The sequence below is a fragment of the Cavia porcellus genome, unplaced genomic scaffold (assembly GCF_034190915.1).
Source record: "Cavia porcellus strain 051 isolate PalLab524CR breed Dunkin Hartley unplaced genomic scaffold, mCavPor4.1 scaffold_1, whole genome shotgun sequence".
Taxonomy (NCBI): Eukaryota; Metazoa; Chordata; class Mammalia; order Rodentia; family Caviidae; genus Cavia; species Cavia porcellus.
Genome location: NW_026947484.1, coordinates 95535020 through 95553510, shown reverse-complemented (window position 1 = coordinate 95553510; position 18491 = coordinate 95535020). Strand labels below are relative to the sequence as shown.

Genomic DNA, 18491 nt, shown 5'->3' with positions numbered 1-18491 from the left:
TTACCTGAATTACATGTATTAGTTTTCACTTCAGAGTTCTCAAACAGTAGCAGATCTATAGGAAAGAAGCACTATAAAATAATGCTCTGCAGGTGTCTAGGATGTCACACTTCATAGACAAATGTAACTGCTCATGGAACTAATAACTCAATGTCCACCTTAAATATTAGATATATTTATGAAATTAACTTCTTTTGAAGTCCTATCTTAGCTTGGGCTGCTATAACAAAATCCCCTAACTGGGTGGCTTACATAATATTAATTTACTTTTCATTTTGGAGACTGGGAGATCCAAGATCAAGGTATCCACCAATTCCATTCTTTGGGTTTTTTTGTTGTTGTTGTTTTGTACAGGGATCGAACTCATGACCTTGTGCTTACCAGGTAAGTGCTTGAGCCACTGAATTAAATCCCCAGTGCTTTCTTAGATTTGTTTTGTTTTTGAAAAGGTCGAGCTTCAAAGCAGAACTTTATGGCTCTGACTTTTTTTTGGTACTGGGGATTGAACTCAAACAACCTTGCACATGCCAGGTAGACACTTACACCACTGAGCTAAATCCCCAGCCCCACAATTCCATTCTTATGAGGCCTCTCTTTTTTTTTTTTTTTTTTTTTTTTGTAGTACCGGGGATCGAACTCACGACCTCACACTTGCCAGGTAGGCGCTTATGCCGCTGAGCTAAATCCCCGGCCCTCTTTTTGGTTTAGAGATGAATGCTTTTCTGCTGTATCTTCACATAAGACAGAGATCGACTTCCTTGCGTTTCTTTTTATAATGACACGGGTCTTATTGATGAGGGCTTTACCCTAATGGCGTGATTACCTTCAGAAGCTCTGTGTCCAAGTATCACACTGAGGTGAGGGCTTAACAGATGAATTTTTGGAAAAATAGATTCAATCTATAATTCTGCACCTGGCTCCACCAAATTCACATCCTTATCGCACACAAAATACATTAATTTTATCCCAACAGACTTTATTCATTCCTGCATTAACTCCAAAGTTTCATCACGATATTATCAAAATGAGGTAGGCAAAGCCAGGCAAGTGGTGCACACCTGTAATCCCAGCACTCGGAATGCTGAGGTAGGAAAATCACCTCAGTTTAAGGCCATTATGGGCTGCAAAGTTCCTGGCAGCTTGAATTACAGAGTTCCTGTTTCAAAAAACAAAAGAAAATTAGGTAGGTGATACTCAAGGTAGAATTAATCCTGAGGCAAAATCTTTTTCTAGCTATGAACCTGTGAAGCCAAACAAGTTACGAGCTTCCAAAACGTAGTAAGTCTAGTGGTACAATAGGCAAAGGATAGACACTCTCATTGCAAAAGGCAGAAAGAGTGACAGTTCTGCAGTAGGTCCAAAATTTAGCAAGGCAGACTCCATGAGGTCTCAAGGTTCAGAAATAATCCTCTTTGGCTGGAGGCTGTATCTTCAGGACCCATTAAGACAGAAGTCTTCTCCCCAGGTCTCTGCTTGGGGAAATCAGGCCCCACACACCTTTGGATGGCCTTGACCCTACGGCTCCAGGAAACCACCTGCCTGTTTAAACCAAGGTCATGACTGTCTGTGGAAACAAGATGCATTCCTGATGATGTTAAAGTCACCGTTAGAGTCATTCTTTCTTTGTCTTGAAGAATAATGTACATTCATGGCCAAAAATCCAGTCTTAAAAATTCTCAGACTTCCAGCTGCCTTCATTCTGTTTTACCTCCACTTTTTCCAGTTGCAACTAGCGGTGTTCCCACCTGAGTGGCTGATTAAGGCTGCATTTAATATTCATGTTACTCATTGGATGGTCTATTGCACCCTTAAGTGTTCTCTTTAGAATGTTTTCTTAACTTTTGTGATGGGGCATGCTGAGAATTCCCCAAACCTTTAAATTCTGGCTAGTTTTGGTTAATAATTATGTCTTTCAATCTACTTCTTGCTTATCCTATTTTACTGTAAACAACAGGAACCAAGCCGCTCCTTTAACATTTTGCTTTGTGTTCTCCTCAGCTATATACCCAATTTCATTACTCATAAGTTTCACCTTCCACCAATCACTAAAATAGAAACACGATTCAGCCAATTTCATTGCCATTTATAACGAAGATCCCAGTTTCCAATAAAATGTTACTGGTTTCTATCTGATACCTCATCAGATGATCTTTACTATCTTTATTTCAACCAACATGCTGTTCATGAAAAAAAGGCTTTGTCTCCAGCTTTATTCAATCCTTTCTCTCCCACAACAAAATCACCTTTATCAATCCTAAAAGGCAGGAACAGCTACTTCCATCATGCACCTTACCTCTTCCAGTTTCTATGCATTACTTCATTTCAAAGCTGCTTCCACATTTTTATGCATTGATTACTACAGCAGCCCATTTCTTGATCTCAACTGCTATCTTAGTTTTGGCTACTGTAACAAAATCCTGTGAATACTATGCCTTGGGTAGCAGAAATAGGTTTCTCACAATTCTAGAGACTGGAAAGTCCAATATTGAGGTGTTGCCCATTTCAGTTCTTGGTGAGGCTCTAAGATAAGAAATGATCTTCTTTATGGTTTGGAAATGGATATCTTCTTGCTGTATCCCCACATGGTGGAGAAAGAAATCACCTCTCATGTCTCTTCTTATAAGATCACTATGCCCATTCTTGAAGGCTCCACTGCATACTGTCTTGCTTCTCCAAAGCTCCATGCCAAATAATCACTCCAAGAGAAGTAAACTTTTAGCAATTAACTTCAAAAAATGTTATTAATAGCCTCTTAGTTACCACATACCCATCATAGTACAAATAAAACACAAAGAAGTTTTAGGCATTTGCATGGATCTCAACATCTGTTTCAAATACACACTTTCCAAATCAAAAGTCAGAGTGTTTGGATATTTCTGAGAGACAAACCAAAGCTTAAACCCCACACATTAATTTGTTAGTATATGTCTGCATGGTATTTATCTTGGCAACTTGTGTTATAAAAACTAACAGAAAATGACTTTTAAGGAAAATTTCCTTTTGTGTATACTTAGGAACATCCATTATATAAAAAGCAGAGACCTCTAGTTTCTGGAGAACAAACCAAAAATCTTGAGAAATTCATTTCTTACCTGAGATTGTATAGTTAACCAAAGGGGAGGCTCTTTTTATTCCGCTGACCTATATTTGGCATATTTCGATTTTACAATCTTTCAATTTTCAAATTTAGAGTCTGCAGAGGTTCCAAAACAAAATGTGGGGGTTAGGGAAGAGTGGTTAGACACTTTTTTTTTTCAATACTGGGGGTTGAACTCAGGGCCTTTTCACCAAGCTACAACCATGCCATCCTCTTTTGAGATAAGTTCTTGCTAAGTCGCTAAATTGCCCAGGCTAGATTTGAACTTGCATTTGTGATCACTTGTCTCAAACTCCTGAGGCACTGAAATCACAGACATGCACCAAGGAAATATCTTACTCCTCCCTTTTGTACTCTTCTTGTCAAGGGCAGGAGGGCAAGCTTTGAGAAGAAACTGGGCTGAAAAGAACAATCTGAGTTTAGAAGTCCAGGCTGAGTCTTCTTTACCTCACTTGGGCATTAGCAATCTGTGACTACTGATTCAAGAATGAAAAAAGGTAGTCTTTCAGTGCCTGCCTCCTTTTCAGTCTTTCTCCTTGCAACCATGGTTTGCAAGGTGATCCAGGAATCTAATGTCCATGAAGACCTACTCTCAACTTCCCAGTTGCCTAGTAACATGAGGCAATGGAATTTGATGGTTTTTGCTTTCAAATCTGAGTGATCAAATCTTCACTAAGTTAAGAGCCACAGAAATAGCTTTGGATCTTAGGTTGCAGGACCCTGGTTCTAGGTGAAGATCTTCTATTCACTGGATGTGTTTACTGCATTTTAAAGTAGAAAATACAGTGGTACCTCGGTTTATAAACTTAATTTGTTTCACGGTTTTGGAAAAGGTGACTTTGGTTGTGTCTGTCACCTGATGGGGAGTTTGTGAACTGAAGCAAAATTTTGCCCAGTGCTTTTGTTTGTGAACCAAATTGTTTGCAAACAGAAGCATTTTAGGTATTGTGGCAAGAGTTAAGCCAATGTAATCAAAAGCTCTCATGTACTAACCTAATGGAAAATGGTAGATGAATTTTAACCTCTAATCTGTAGGAAGTAACAGAGCATATATAGGTGTGGGTAGAAGGAAGCTGGCTTGTAGTGTAAGTTTTCTACCCTTTGCTTCCTTTAAATTCATTTCCTTCTAGCTCAACCTCTAAGAAAATAATATATTTGGAAAACAAAACTAGAAGAGCTGTTTTTAACCTAGGTGACAGGTGTATTTGGTGACAACATGAAAGCCCAAGCCACATGGAACACTGGAAGTTCCATGGCGCTTGTGAAGCACTGGGCTCTGCACTATGGAGTGATAGACACACAGACACAGTATTTCATTGGTGTAGTTTTTCTTCCCAACAATCTCATATATGTATGTATCAGTATGTTGTATACTGGTAAGACAAAGCCCTGATTAATGGGTGCAGGAAGGAAGGATAATTAGCAAACAGATAAAATTTAAAATGTTGGCTGAGTCTTAAACCCTCAAGTGAAATGCAACCCTTGAACATATGGTTACAGAACTTTGTTTAATTTAGGCCACTTGTCATGCTGATTAGGAGATTTGCACTTATCGAAAAGATTGATCCTTAAAAAAGATATGTGTCATTCTTTTCCCTGCCTAGTGCTCCATCAGATTTCTCCTGGGGACACCTAGTTTAGATGGTTTGGATGGAACTGCCTGTGCCCTCTCTGTTCAGGGACTTAGGAGTGGACATACAACCCAGGCCTTGCAGATGATAGGACTCCTCTTCCTTGGGCCCAGATAGTTGCTCAGAGACTTACAATAAAGTGACCCAGACTAAGCCAGAATCCTTTCCACATTGCTTCTGTCATACTTGGGGAAAGATACTTTTCCTTAACTTTGAGGTTGCTGGAAAACATTGTGCACACTATGTAAAGTGATTCTGAGAGGCACAAAATCTGAAGGCATCATTGGATTCATTAGACATAGCTGTACCTCCTAATATCTACTCTTAAAGTTTTTGGTTTGAGAGTTAATATTCTGCTTTCCTGGACAAAGCTGTTTTGAATTGGGTAACTTTCACTTGCATGTAGAAGAACAAAGGTAAGAAAATTATAGCCATCACTAATGAACCTGACTTAACTAATACTCAGGGTCATGCTTATTATTTCAATGTGTACAGTATTTCCAAAAAGAGTGTTTTATCATGAGGAATAAAACTTGTTTCATTGAGTCAATGAATATCTATTTAGAGATTTCACAGAAAAGAGATGAAAACACAACTGTCAATCACTATAGTTTGCTTTTGTTGGTAAAACTTTTCCACTTGCCTTAATACAAATAACAGTCACATGTGCAAAATTCACAAGATTATTTTACTAGAATTTAATAGAGAGATAATACAGTTGTTTTTGCAAAGAAAATCTTCATGTTGAACTCTGGCAAAAACAAACAAACAAAATTCAAGTTTCTGTTTCAGTCTCAACTGGGCAGGATGCCAAAGAAATGTACCCTTTTCCTGGCAATGCCATGCCATGCTGTCAGGAATATGGCCATCTTTTCTTGACCCTTAACACAGGACCAATACCTCAACAATCCTGGACAGAAAATCTGAAAAATTTCTTCCATTTATGTGGTTTGCCTCATTCAGCTAGGTATGCTGCTGGCTACTGCATAGCTATTCACCAACCATAGGCTCTGGTCCACACCGCCTTCTTCTTAAACTCCGGGAGAGTTCTCAAGGACAGCAGGGTGGCTAGGGTTACAGAAAACAAAGCACACTGTTGCACTGGCTGAAGCTGTGCTTGCAAAGACCATTTTGATCAAAAAGGTGTCAGGACAGAGTTGAATTTTTCTCACTTGGCTAATCTTCCATGCTAAAAGTCCCATCAAGACTTAGAAGGATTTTAATGGCAGAGAAGTATTTAAAGGATTGGGAGCTTGTTTGTTCATTTTTTTAAGTTAGCCTGTAATCAGTTCTTGGCAAATTTTTCAGCTTTCAAAACTGGAAACTGACCTTTCTGGATTGCTGCTGCTGTTTGCTTTCATGATGTGTGTGTAGACTACATGGAAGTCTTCTCATTGTAAAAATCTACTGAAGGTGTGCTCTTTTCTAGGTAAATATGATCATCTTCATCATGTGTTTAATTAAAGCAGAAAACAGACAAATAAAAAAACCAAGCCAGGTGTGATGGCGCACACCTGTAATTCTAGTACTTGGGAAGCTGAGGTGGGTGAATTGTCTGGGCTATGTAGTGAATTCAAGGCCAGTCTAAACTATATAGCAAGACCATGTCTCAAAACAAACACCAAAAACAAAAGAAAACAAAACAAAAATCTCCAAAACCCAAGGCCCATAAAACAGTTGAGCTCATGTGCTCAATGGGGTGAGTATGACTGTGCTAAAGTGTACTTGGACATGTATTTACAAAGCTACACATTTCATGATCTGTCACCAGTCCTGTCAAGGATCAAGCATTCTGGTTAAGTCCTCTAGGTAACTTATTATACATCTTATTTTAGAATATTCATATATGCATATTGAGATACTTTTAAATATAATGTGACATTATTTAAAACATAATGTAAATCTAAAATATCACGTAAGTCAGAGTTCAAGACCCAGAGTCAGAGTTATAAGTTCATGACTATATAATCAGGTGAACACGTACTTCCTGGAACCAAACGCTTTTCTCATTTGGTATCAGTTGTTAACTCTGTAACCTAAAACAGTATGCGTTTAGAGCAACTGATGGCATTATGGACCCATGGTCATTAAAAATTATTCCAAACTCCCTGAGCACAGGATGAATAGAAGAAGTCCTTACGGCAAGTCTCTTAGGATGGACTCATTCTGGGTTCTCAAAAAAGTTCGCGTGGGGCACTGTTCTCTCCTCGGAGTGCTTTCTCCTTCTCTTGGAGAGACGTTGGAGGATTAGAACCAATGAATTCTTGCTTGTTTGGTAACCAAAAAATATGCCACACTTAAAGTAAAATTTGGACCATACTAGGAATCTAGATTGGCCACATAAATTATTACGCAGCTGCTGAGCAAGGCCTTTGAGGGCACTGTCTAAAACGTGTCAAGGACAGAGCAACAGTCCCTGGCTCCAAACCTTGAGTCACACGTGACAAGCAGAAGCCATCTCAGGTCACAAGCCAATTCCCAGATGGCGTCTCAGATATGAGTAAAACAATTTACATAACTTTCGTGGTCTTTCGTGTTTGAAAGTCATTGTATAACAAAGTCAATAGGGAAGAATAAAAGACATGAAAATCACTTGAGTGTCTGATAGTATGAGAAATGCCTAGTTCCTTTGTAGAATACTATGCAGTCATCAATACGAGTTATGAAGCCAGTACAATAACAGGTTTAAATGCTTAAAAATGTTAAGACAGTAGTACTGAGATTGTTTATGTATATTTTATCAATTGTATATAATTATAGATACGTAAAACAATGCTTGTACAATACAGATACTTCTGTGGAAATTATCAGAATTGTCTTTGGAAAACGAGACTTCATTTCTTATTCCCATTCTTTTATTTCTCTGAATTTACCTAATTTTAATTAAAATAATTATTTTACCATTACAATAAAATGTTTTAGAACTATTTAAGTCAAAGTTAAAGGCACTTTAACTCCTTTCTTGGTTCAAAAATGCCACTTTCGTGGTCACTCTAGATTGCTGAGCTAAACTAAGCCAAGCCTTTCAGGAACCAATATACACACATATGCCCTTCTGCATCACAAACCATGGATGATTTCTATCTGCAATGGACATAAAGCATGAAGTAATACCTTTTAAAAGATCCCTGGACTTGGTTGACAGAGCTTCTTTAGGACTTTCCATGATATTGAATAGCCAATCAATGAACTAGAATGAAAATGGACAATGTCAGTGAAGAAAACACTACTATCAGTATGACATCAGTCAGTCCTTTGGGCCTGCATCCATGAGCAAAACTGCAACTCCTACAGGTAATTCCTGCCTGGGCTGGGGAGTAGAGATGAAACAGGGACTGAGCGCAGGAAAGGAACAAAGTTCACATTTAGTCAAAGACCTCATAAAGTCTTAACAACTTCCCCTGCTTAATACCATGTGACCTAAAATAGATTTTAAGATCAAGTAGACAAGGATCCAGGGGGTCTGGGTGATTATGTCTACTCTGAGAGGCCCAGAGAAGATCACGGCTTTGCCCAATTCTATTTCCAATGAATAGCACAGCCAAGATTTGAACCTGGCTCCAAAGCCCTATATGCTTTTGCATTATGTGGACTCCATGTGCATTGGGCCTACATTCCAAGGTTGGGGAGTAAATACAGAACTCAAAAAACATGAGCTCTCATACTGAAACAAAATAAATATCTGTAGATGAGCAGAATTGGTGCCCAAATGAATATGAAATAGAAATTTAAATGCAAGAGAAGAGGTTTAAAATAATTTAGCTGGAGCCAAGTGTGTTAACTGAATAAATCCTACAATGAGGTAGAAACTCATAGTACTCATGGGTTTGACTGATTTCCCAGGATGCAGCCAAAATTGTTTTTGCATTAGATGCAAAGTAATTTCATCAATGACTGAATATTACTCATCTTGGCTCACGGAAAAACACATTACATTAGAAATAGGTATTAGCCAGTCAGTCGATGAGAAGCTGAGTTGAAGAAAGCAAAACAGAAAGAAAATTTTCTTAATTTCTTGCTTTGGTTAAAAATTTTTCTTTATGTTCCTTTTTACATTTTGTTTTATAATATTCTACTAGTTGGTGAATAAATCGGCCACTACAAATAATCTAATTGATGCAAGATGTTTCCTCCACTGTACTCCAAAGTGAACCTGGTGTCTCAGTCTAGAAATAACATGCAAGGAGACCACATTTAAATTTATGCTGATTTAGAATGAAACACACAATCCAAAACTTGGGGTACCAATACGTGCTTATCATATTTAAGGGGGAAAAGTATTTATTTGAGATATTCTGTAGAGTTATGCATAACAAAGCTGTGGGTTTATAGCTCAGAAATGTTTTTAAAGATTAATGTTCAGCTTTCAAGAATAAGCAATAAAAAGTTAGTCTTAAGCTTTCACCCTCATGAAAAATCCAGTTTTGATTAAGTGGGATTCAGAAGGGAACCTTCCAGCAAGAGTATTACAGAGGGCAAAACTATATAATGAGAAGTCTCCAAAGCACAGTATTCTGCTAGTGGCCTTGGGGCCCCATATTAAAAAACCAAAAGGTTATTTCCTATAGTTCAGGTTTTCCTGAGGGCAACAGCAATCATATCAGGCCTTTAAAAAACTCTGTTTGGTACCTATCACAGACAAGGGGCCTGGGCAGGCCTCAGTCTCCGAGACTCTGCATCTAGCAGATATTCAGGTCTTAGTATTAAGGCCTGTAGTGTGATTCAGGTTTCACTCAACTCCCACCTCAATTCTATGGCAGAACTGTGAAAGACAAAAGCCATCTGCCCCGAGCAGGTGGCAGCCGACCTCACCTTCTGGGTCTGTTCCTTCCAGGGTTCCTTCTGTAGCAGCAGCAGCATGCTATTGGGGAAAAGAGTGAGGGCCTCCTGCAGAGTGACCCTAGGGATTTCACTTTTGCCAAGGATGTTTGATGCTGGTCCACATGGGCCATCTCGATGCCATGGTAACCAACTAGCACTGAGGCCAAGGAGAAGTGGAGCCTCATGGTCTGCCCACGCCACCACTATGGTCGCAAATATCAGCAGCAAGAAGTCCAAAGCCTGTGATGGACACAGAAGCCACATCAGACGATGTATTATAGCAATTCAAAGTAACACATGTTCACATTCAACAGCCCCCATCACGATACAAGGGCATCTTCTCCTGTTTCGTCCGCTCCAAAAGAGGAACCGGACTGAACAACAAGCTCCATTGCCATGCTCAATGAAGACCTTTCAGGGCTTTAGATGGTTTCTATGGTCTCCTTAGGTGAAGACGAAAGGTCCAACAACTTCATTATTATTGTTCTAACATTTCTAGGAGAAATATAATTTATTCCTTATCACATCAACATCCAAACACTCCTGATTTTTGGTACTTTCAAAGAGATTAAGAAAGACATTTACTGTTCCATGGCCAAACTAACATTTCAAAATACATATTATTTTTTTTAAACAAATCTCTCTTTATGATTAAAAAAATCTGGATGGACTCCATCCATTTAAATTTTAGGCTAATCTACACACTTGTAAAAAAGAAATCTAAACATTAGTAACACTAGTAACTCTAAACACTAGTACCCTCTGAATTGTTGAACGACTATGATTTAAATTATATGTCTTTCTGCTAATCTGTATTCTCTATGTCTTTTAAGGTTTTTGTAAGAAAACAGTTAATAAAAACACGAAGTACAAAGAAGCAGATTATGCTGATTTTAAAATGACTCAGTCTCTTAAAATTCTACTCTAATGAACTGAAATTTTTAAAAAATTAAGAAGATACACAACTCTTCAGGAAAACTGGGCAGATTTTCAAAGAGCATTCCAGATCCTGCGAAGTTTACTTACCATGAAGCACGCTTATAGAAAATGTTTTGCTTTTACTAAAAAAGTACAGCAGCACATTCAAGAAAATGGGAATGAGAAAGAACCATCTTCCTTTTATTTATTAACTTTTCTTTTTTTCAAAACTCAGTACCAGAGCTGCTTACTTCTTTGGGTCACAGACCATACTGTAGGTATAGAGAAAATTCTTTTCTAATATGTGTACACACGCAGTACAGTGCACGAAGTTTATGTGCACACACTCAGGAATCTCTTCCACACATGGCCAGACCTGGTACTCTCACATCCTTTATGGGATGAAATTTAAGTGTATGGGGCCTTGGGTTTCCCTCCAGTGGGTATCCTTTTGGTTCTGCTTGTCATAGGGCCATGTTTTGCAAAGGGCAGTCCCAGGGGTCTCCACAAATATGGTAAGAATATCTGCTCCCTGTGGCACCAGAGAGTCATTGTCAGCATTTCTCAAAGATAATAGAAAGGAGAGAAAGAAAAGCTGCAAGTTGCATGCCATGGTTTGGATCCTGAATGTTGCTCCCCATAGACCACGTGTCACCCATCTTGGTCCCCAGAGTTTGTTACTGGGAGTTAGTGAAATCTGGGGAGGTGGGATCTAGTGGGAGGTCTTTGCGTCATTAAGGTTTGTCTTAAAGGGGACAGTGGGACATAGCATTAACAGGCTCAAAGTGACGGGGTCCATTGATCATGGTGAGAATCTCCAAACCTATGAGCCAAAACAAAACCTTCCTCTTTAGAGGTTGATTATAGGAGGCATCTGTACAGAGATGGAAGGTTAACTAACACACAGCAACACATTCCTTTTAACGTAAGTTCTGTGTGTTAAAGATACTCTAAACCACTGCTCTAGGTTGTACCTCTTCAAGTACCACATTCTGAACAGACGCTGACTTGTAAGCAACATTTCTGATATAACCCATCAGTTCCAGGAGCCACTCCATTCTCTTCAGCACACCTGAAATGAAAAGGATATTTTCTTGCTTATCATAATTTTGCTTTGAAATGGAAAACAGAACAGCAATAATTGCCTTAAGTAAGGCAGAAACCTGGTGAAGATTCCATTAAACAGTTTTAAGTTCCCTTGAATTGCCTGACACTTATGATTGCTTCTGAGAGAGTTGAGATCTTTCATATCATATAACAGCATGTTAGTCTTTTCTCTCAAACAGGAGAGGGATCAAGTGATGGAAAGAAGCAGTGGGGAAGGGGATGAAAAAAAGAATTAAGAGGTGTTAAGAACATGTACCAACTCCCTACAAGCAAAGGAAATGTCGTGGACCGCAAACATGTACTAATAAAAAAAACTGAGTTACATATTGTTATCTTAGAAGTAGTTGTTCAAGTTACAAAATCAAAGCATAAAAAGTGGATACTCAAACACTGACAATAACAAACTATTCTGTTTGATGAACTAACAAACACTTAGTAGTATGGTTATGTGATTTCTTTCTAAAAATTCTGTATTATTTCTACCCTTTTTTCTATTTTGCTTTTATTCTCTAAATAAAAAAAAAAAATTGAAAAGGTGAATCTATCCTTTATGGTTTCCCTGCTCACTAGTTATGTTTATTGAAGCTTCTCTCTCAAATTTAAACACACTGGGAGAAATATGATATGCCAACTAGCCAGTAATGTTGAATTTGGGTAATTACTTGTTTTTATAGACTTCCTTTGCTTAAATGTTCCCAGTTTTGCCAAAATTACAGAAAAAAGCTATCACAAAGATATAAAAAAAAATATAAAAAACTAGCCATTGTAAGGTAACTGGAGAACAAACATCAGCATAAACATTGATTTTGTACTTTAAAAAAAATTTTTAATGGGGATTCCTAGCACAGTAAAGATTCCTCAGGAAGACTTGCAAAATTTAGAGAATAAAGAAAAATAAAAATTGAATATTGCAATGATGTGTGTCAGTTTTCCCTTAAAACGATGAAGATACAGACATAGATGGGGAAATGGATACATAAACATAAGTAACTTGCCTAGGATCAAAAAGGCTTCTCAGCCACCTCTGACCCAGGAGATCCAGGGAGCTAAGGGATAGCTGTTTCCAGGTGTTTATTACAGTACGATGTACCAAATGGCCCAAAAGTTGTACCGTATGACTCACTGCAGAGCTTCAGGCTCAAGGACACAGGTGGCTTGCACAGACTGTAGTATTTCCGCCTTCAGGAGGCTCTCCTACTGCAGGGATGGCGAACCTTTTAGTGCTCTCAGTGCTAACAAACAGCCTGCTGCAGTATGTGTGCTACCACCATCCTACAGAGTAACTATTCAGTTTGGTGGTTTCACTTTGACTATTTATTAAATGACAATACAAAAGCCATTTTCATTAAATCATCAGGCAGAATTAATCTATATATTATGTGTTTGGGAAACTGAGTTAAATAGGCAGACACAACATTTGTTTCCATTCTTGAGGTGCTAGAGGGCCAAATACAATATAAAAAACTCTCAAGAGTTCATTGCCACATTCAAGAAGGAGGTTCTGTGAGCTGTAACTGCTCATTTCCGTCTAAGTCCTCTTCATTTGGGGTGAGAAGGCCTAAACTGTGTTGAGAAGCACTAAACTAACTTTAAGTCGAGAAGGAAAGTACAACTTAAAGAATCAGGTCAGTTCTGTGTATGTCCCTGATGTTGGCGCAGGCTGGCCTCACCTGTGTTTGCATGGCTCACAATCCGTGCCTGGTACAGGCTGAGCATCATCATCCAGGCCAGGGCCTCCTTCTCGTGGTGCTGCACAGCAACACTGAGTAAGTCAGTGAGGCTCATGAGGGGGAACCGTCCTTGAGAGACTAAGTACAGCTTGACAAAGGCAGCCTTTTCCATGTTGCTCTACAAAAAGCAAATCATTCAGTCTCTATTAAATTAACTGAAGTGGCTACATAACCTCAGGGCAAGGGCACACAGAAAGAGTGAATTTGATGCTGTTATTCCAAAGGCAGAAACTGTTCATTTCCTGCAGCATGTGACCTTGTCTGCCTGTGTGCTATATTAAAATGCACATACAATAAAGGGTTGTCATGTCATCTTGTTTCTTCATAAAAAACATGATTGTGTTTAGACATTAACAGCATTTAGGAAGCATACACAAACCACATAGCTAGCAAATATGATACTTATCCTATGCGAAACACCACTCTAAGCACTGAACATATATTAGTCCAACAATTCTCAAAATACTATACACAGATCTCTAGCGATTCCAAGACCACTTAAAAGGTTCTGTGAATTCAAAACTATTTTTATAATCATACCACACTATCCTAGAACTCACTGTATTTTTCATAGGCACTTTTAATTTTTTTAAAAAGCCAATTCTGCTTAACATATCCTTGTAAACAATAAAACAATAGTAGTTTCATTAAATCTTAGCCCTTGGGTACACATCTTTCTAATATTTTATGAGACAAACTGGGACATATGCAAAAAGAATTTCTGCTGTATATGTAAGGACAAAGGTTGTTCCAAGGAAAAACACTTGTATAAGACTGAGTTGTGAGTTAAAATAGAATCTAATGGAACACCATTTACTGAAAGGATGATGGAGAAAATATGCTTAGTCAAACTTGCTATTTAGGAAGTGAGTCTGTTGCTTCAAGGAAAATATCTAACAGTATTTTTTGCCTATGATAAAATCTGAGCTTTCTAGCAAAAATTAGAACTTTAGAAAATCTGTAGTGGCTATGATAAGGTTCTTGATATGAAAAAGGTATTTCTGGTAAGATTGGTAGAGATATTAACAAATTTGGAAGGTCTTGAAAGCCCAGTGAGCCAACATTTTCCAAATGACCACTGTATGATATAAAATCATACCTGGGTAAAGACTGAAGTGTAAGACAGAACAAATGTATTTTAATATAACAATATAAAAATTTGATTGACATGGTTTTGGATTCCATATTGCAAATAATTTTTAAGAAACTATTAACACACTTCCTCACTCCAACTACATATCTGTATGAGGTTGAGATTTCTTCACATCAACAAAACTCTATCACACCAAACTGAATGAAGCAGCCATGAGAATCCAGCTGTCTTCTGAACCAGACATTAACGATAATTACAAAAATGTTAAACAATGGCTCTTTTCTCTCAACTTTGTGTGTACATTTTTTAGAAAATATTTTTTATCATTTGTGTTAAAATATAATATTTTGAGGTAAGTATTTAAATATTTTCCTAGTTTTAGTTTCTAATAAAAATACGAACATACATATACATAATACAAATGAAAGCTCTTTGGAGTCCCCAATACTTTTTAATAAAATAAAGTGTTCCTAAAACCAAAACATTTATTATATCAATCGTTTGGCTCACATACTAGTCCTCTGCAGTAGATTACTGTCATCCCTTTACAGAAGAAGAAACTAAAGCATAGAGGTTAAGTAACTTAGCAAAGATCATAGAGCTACTGCAGACAGTAACAGCTGGAATTTAGAAGGCCTGGCCTTTTAGCACTACTTCTTATTTCCATTCTTTCCAGCAAAAGAAATAGAAAACTCTGGCCTCAGTGGAACAGACTAATTCTTTAGGGGACATCAGGAAGCAGTTTAGTACATTTTAGTGCCAATGTTCTGAATGGTACATTAGCAACCCAAACAACACAGCGACCTTTAACTCTAGGTCCCAAAAAGTAAATCACAGGCAGTATTTCCTACTATATTATGTGAATGTAAAAACAGGATATGCAGTATTTAGTTACATAAATATAATTATAATAAATAATTACTAAGTTCTTGAACTGTTTCATGTACTTAACATGTTTTAAGTCATTTAATTCTCAAGAGAACACTAAGCAGTAGATGCTATCGTTTTCCCTTTATAGATGGGGAAGCTAAGGCAGAGAGCGGTTATGAAGCTTAACAAGGTTCATATGCTAATAAAATGCAGAGTTGGACTTCATATCTGAGCAGTGAGACTGTAATCCATCTCTTAACACTTCCTTATACCGTAACTGTTTAAAATACAGTAATCTACAAAATACCGATACTCCAAGTACTCTGAACAGTGGCTGTCAACCTTAGTACACACCAGCCTCATCTGGAAAGACTGTTAGAACAGACTCCTAGGTGTTACCTCTAGAGTTCCTAATGAAGTTAACATGGAGTGGGCTTGAAAATTCACATTTCTAGTCTGTTAGCAGACAGCACTGATGCCACTGGTCTCAAAGTCTACTACTATATCATACAGAAAGTCAAGGATCCAGCTGATTAAGTAAACCTGCCATAATCATAAATAACAAGATGTCTACCAGTTATTTGTGTGAGAGGCGGGGAGTAATAGTATTAGTTGTATACAAGGTTGCATTCAAATAAGTATGTCAATTGGGATGCAGTTATGCTACAAAAATTTTACTGCTTATCTGCAACTTAAATTTAATAAAACATTTTATATTTACATAATACAGCAACTTTACTGAAACACTACTTTCTGCTCATTCATCATTTGACTAGGTAAGGGGTACTTCTAAATTATTCTGTGTCAGGGCTAACAGCGCTGGCTTTTCAACTGCTCATCTACATTCCCAAAGAAGAGCACTGAGTACAAAAATACAAACATGAGGACAGAACTATTTATTTATGCCTTCCATGCACTAGAAAGTTCTTTGGCCAGAATGTTCCTATTCTTACTAGTTTTGCTTTGAAGAAGTTATCTATAGGTTTTGATAAAGTGAAATAAATTGGACTTAAAAAGTTACTCATCTATCTATCTATCTATCTATCTATCTATCCATTTATATAACACGTACCAATCTCAGTAGCAGGCTGGGTGTTAGACCTCACAGTGAAAGAGAAAGACAATTTTCTGAAGTTAACCAGTAACAAATACAAAGCTAAACTACCTTTAGTCAAAAGGACAGTATAGTCACTTTTTCGACTGTAATTTCTTCATATATGGAGACAGACAGAAACAGAGAGACAGAGACAGAGACGAGGGAGAGAGAGATTTGTTATTACCTTAGTAATTTGGGAAAATCTGCTGGCATCATCATCTGTCATTTCTGAGAGGCACTTTGCCAAAATGATATACAGCTCTAAGCAATTTCTCTGTTAAAAGAAAAATCCCAAGCATATCAATATACAGTGTAAAACAAGAATAAGTCTATTCTCAACATTGTGACAAACTGTTATCACAGTGAACAGCCCTTGATGAGATTTTAATTTTAACCAAACCAGAACATATATAGTCAATTTTCTTTAAGAGCATCTTTCCAGTTGCTTTGGGTACTTTTTGGCCTGTATTTTTTCTGCTTATCAGAATTCGATTTTTAAAGGGGATTTTTAATTTCTTTGTAAGCATTTACTTCAAGTGTCTAACTGGGGAGTTAATGGTAAGCTATTTTATATAAACGATGTATTGAACTGTATGCCCCATGACTCTCCAGTTGCAAAGAATAAAGATTTGTTTGTTGATCTTTTACAGGTATCTGGGTAAAAAGGGCTAACAGCAAATATTTCCTGGTGCAATGCTGGTTAGCCTGCTTGTAAGCACGCTCAAAATTCTGGTTCCAAACACTAAGTCTCAACTCAGATCTTGGAAGCAAACACACTTCTAGTGAAGTTTGTAGTTATTTCTTGCTAGTCTCTCTCCCACCCCCATATTTTTAAAACATACACCTCCCACTTTGCCAAAAAGGCTTTTAAAAAAAGCCCAAACTTAAACTGTCAGGAATGTAAACATTTTTGTTCCTCACCCCAATCTTATTTGGCAGAAGGTCAAAAATCTTCCCAGTAGCTTCACAGAGCAGATTCCAGAGGTGATGGGTAGGGCTAGGCAGTTTCATAGCCTGGCTCAGACCCTGTAAGGCACTTAGGCATAACTCAGGATTGTACAGTGGGGAATCTGCTCTAAAAACTGCCACCAGGAAGTTTTCAACAAAACTCTGAATCTGTTCATCAGTAACATGTTTTATCCAGACAGGCACAGATACCAGGAGGTATTTCTTGATATTCACCTGGAAGTAAAGCAGAAGAGGTCGAGTATAAACAGGTGCATCTGGGTTTGCGGTATTCAAAGTTCTAGGCTGGTGATGGTGAACCTTTTAGAGACAAGCACCCAACTGCAACCCAAAACCCACTTATGTATTACAAAATGCTGGCACCACAATCAAATCTGAATGTTCTACAGCTTTGATGATGCTGGGGTGATTTGGCTTATATGCTCACAAAGGGGATTCTGTGTGCCTGCTGTGGTCCCCCACTGCTCTATGTTATCACTGTGCCTGTGGGTAGACTCAAGAAAAAAAGGCCAGCTCCTCCCCCTCCCTCATTTTCCCATAGCTTCGTGGCTAAACAGGTCACCAACAGGAGTAAGTCTGTTGCAGTTACTTCTGATCCAGAGTGACTGGTGTGTATGTGATGTTTGCCAGACTGTCTGTGGAACACTCAGTTTAAACTTAGGATCTTTTCAAAGGAGAGAATAAAATGCTCCTTCTAAAAATACATGACCATTGCTGCTCAGTTTTAAAAGATCACATTCTCCAGCAAGAAATGCCCCTAAAGATGAAAAGCTCATTTTCTGGAAATCAACTCAACAGAGCATTTAATATAAGTAATTTGTTCTTCTAAGGAAACATAAGGAAGTAATAAGCAGAACTAGTATGCGGAGGCAACTGCTCCCAAAGAACCACTAGCTGAGCATGGGGAACTAACCAAGGGTTCTAGGAGTTCAGAGACTCAAGGAGGGTTTCAGCTCTGCTCTCTGACAGAGGATTTAAGAAACTGTCCTTCAAAAAGTCTTATGATACCGAAGGACAGCAAATAGAAAAAAAGTATAAAAAAACAAAATCAGTAACTTTTCAAAAGAATTTCATGCAGTTGTCATCAATTATCTGAAGAGCTCATTTTAGTTTTTTCATTTTGTTATTTTGAAGAGAGAAAAAAACACAGAAAAGAAAAACA

At 37.9% G+C, this 18491-nt stretch overlaps 1 protein-coding gene across 2 annotated transcripts in view; it reads right to left on the bottom strand.

The window, feature by feature from the left end:
* Positions 1 to 5395: 5395 nt before the first annotated feature.
* Focad (focadhesin) overlaps positions 5396 to 18491 on the bottom strand; it is a 298353-nt gene continuing 285257 nt past the window's right edge. For both annotated transcript variants that reach the window (XM_063251882.1, XM_003472182.5), the window contains exons 38-44: positions 17285 to 17545; positions 16548 to 16637; positions 13245 to 13422; positions 11442 to 11539; positions 9541 to 9789; positions 7843 to 7918; positions 5396 to 5796 (exon numbers count right to left, since the gene is read on the bottom strand). In XM_063251882.1, coding sequence (XP_063107952.1) covers positions 5723 to 5796; positions 7843 to 7918; positions 9541 to 9789; positions 11442 to 11539; positions 13245 to 13422; positions 16548 to 16637; positions 17285 to 17545 — 1026 coding nt within the window. In that variant the 3' untranslated portion in view covers positions 5396 to 5722. The remainder of the gene's footprint in view (positions 5797 to 7842; positions 7919 to 9540; positions 9790 to 11441; positions 11540 to 13244; positions 13423 to 16547; positions 16638 to 17284; positions 17546 to 18491) is intronic.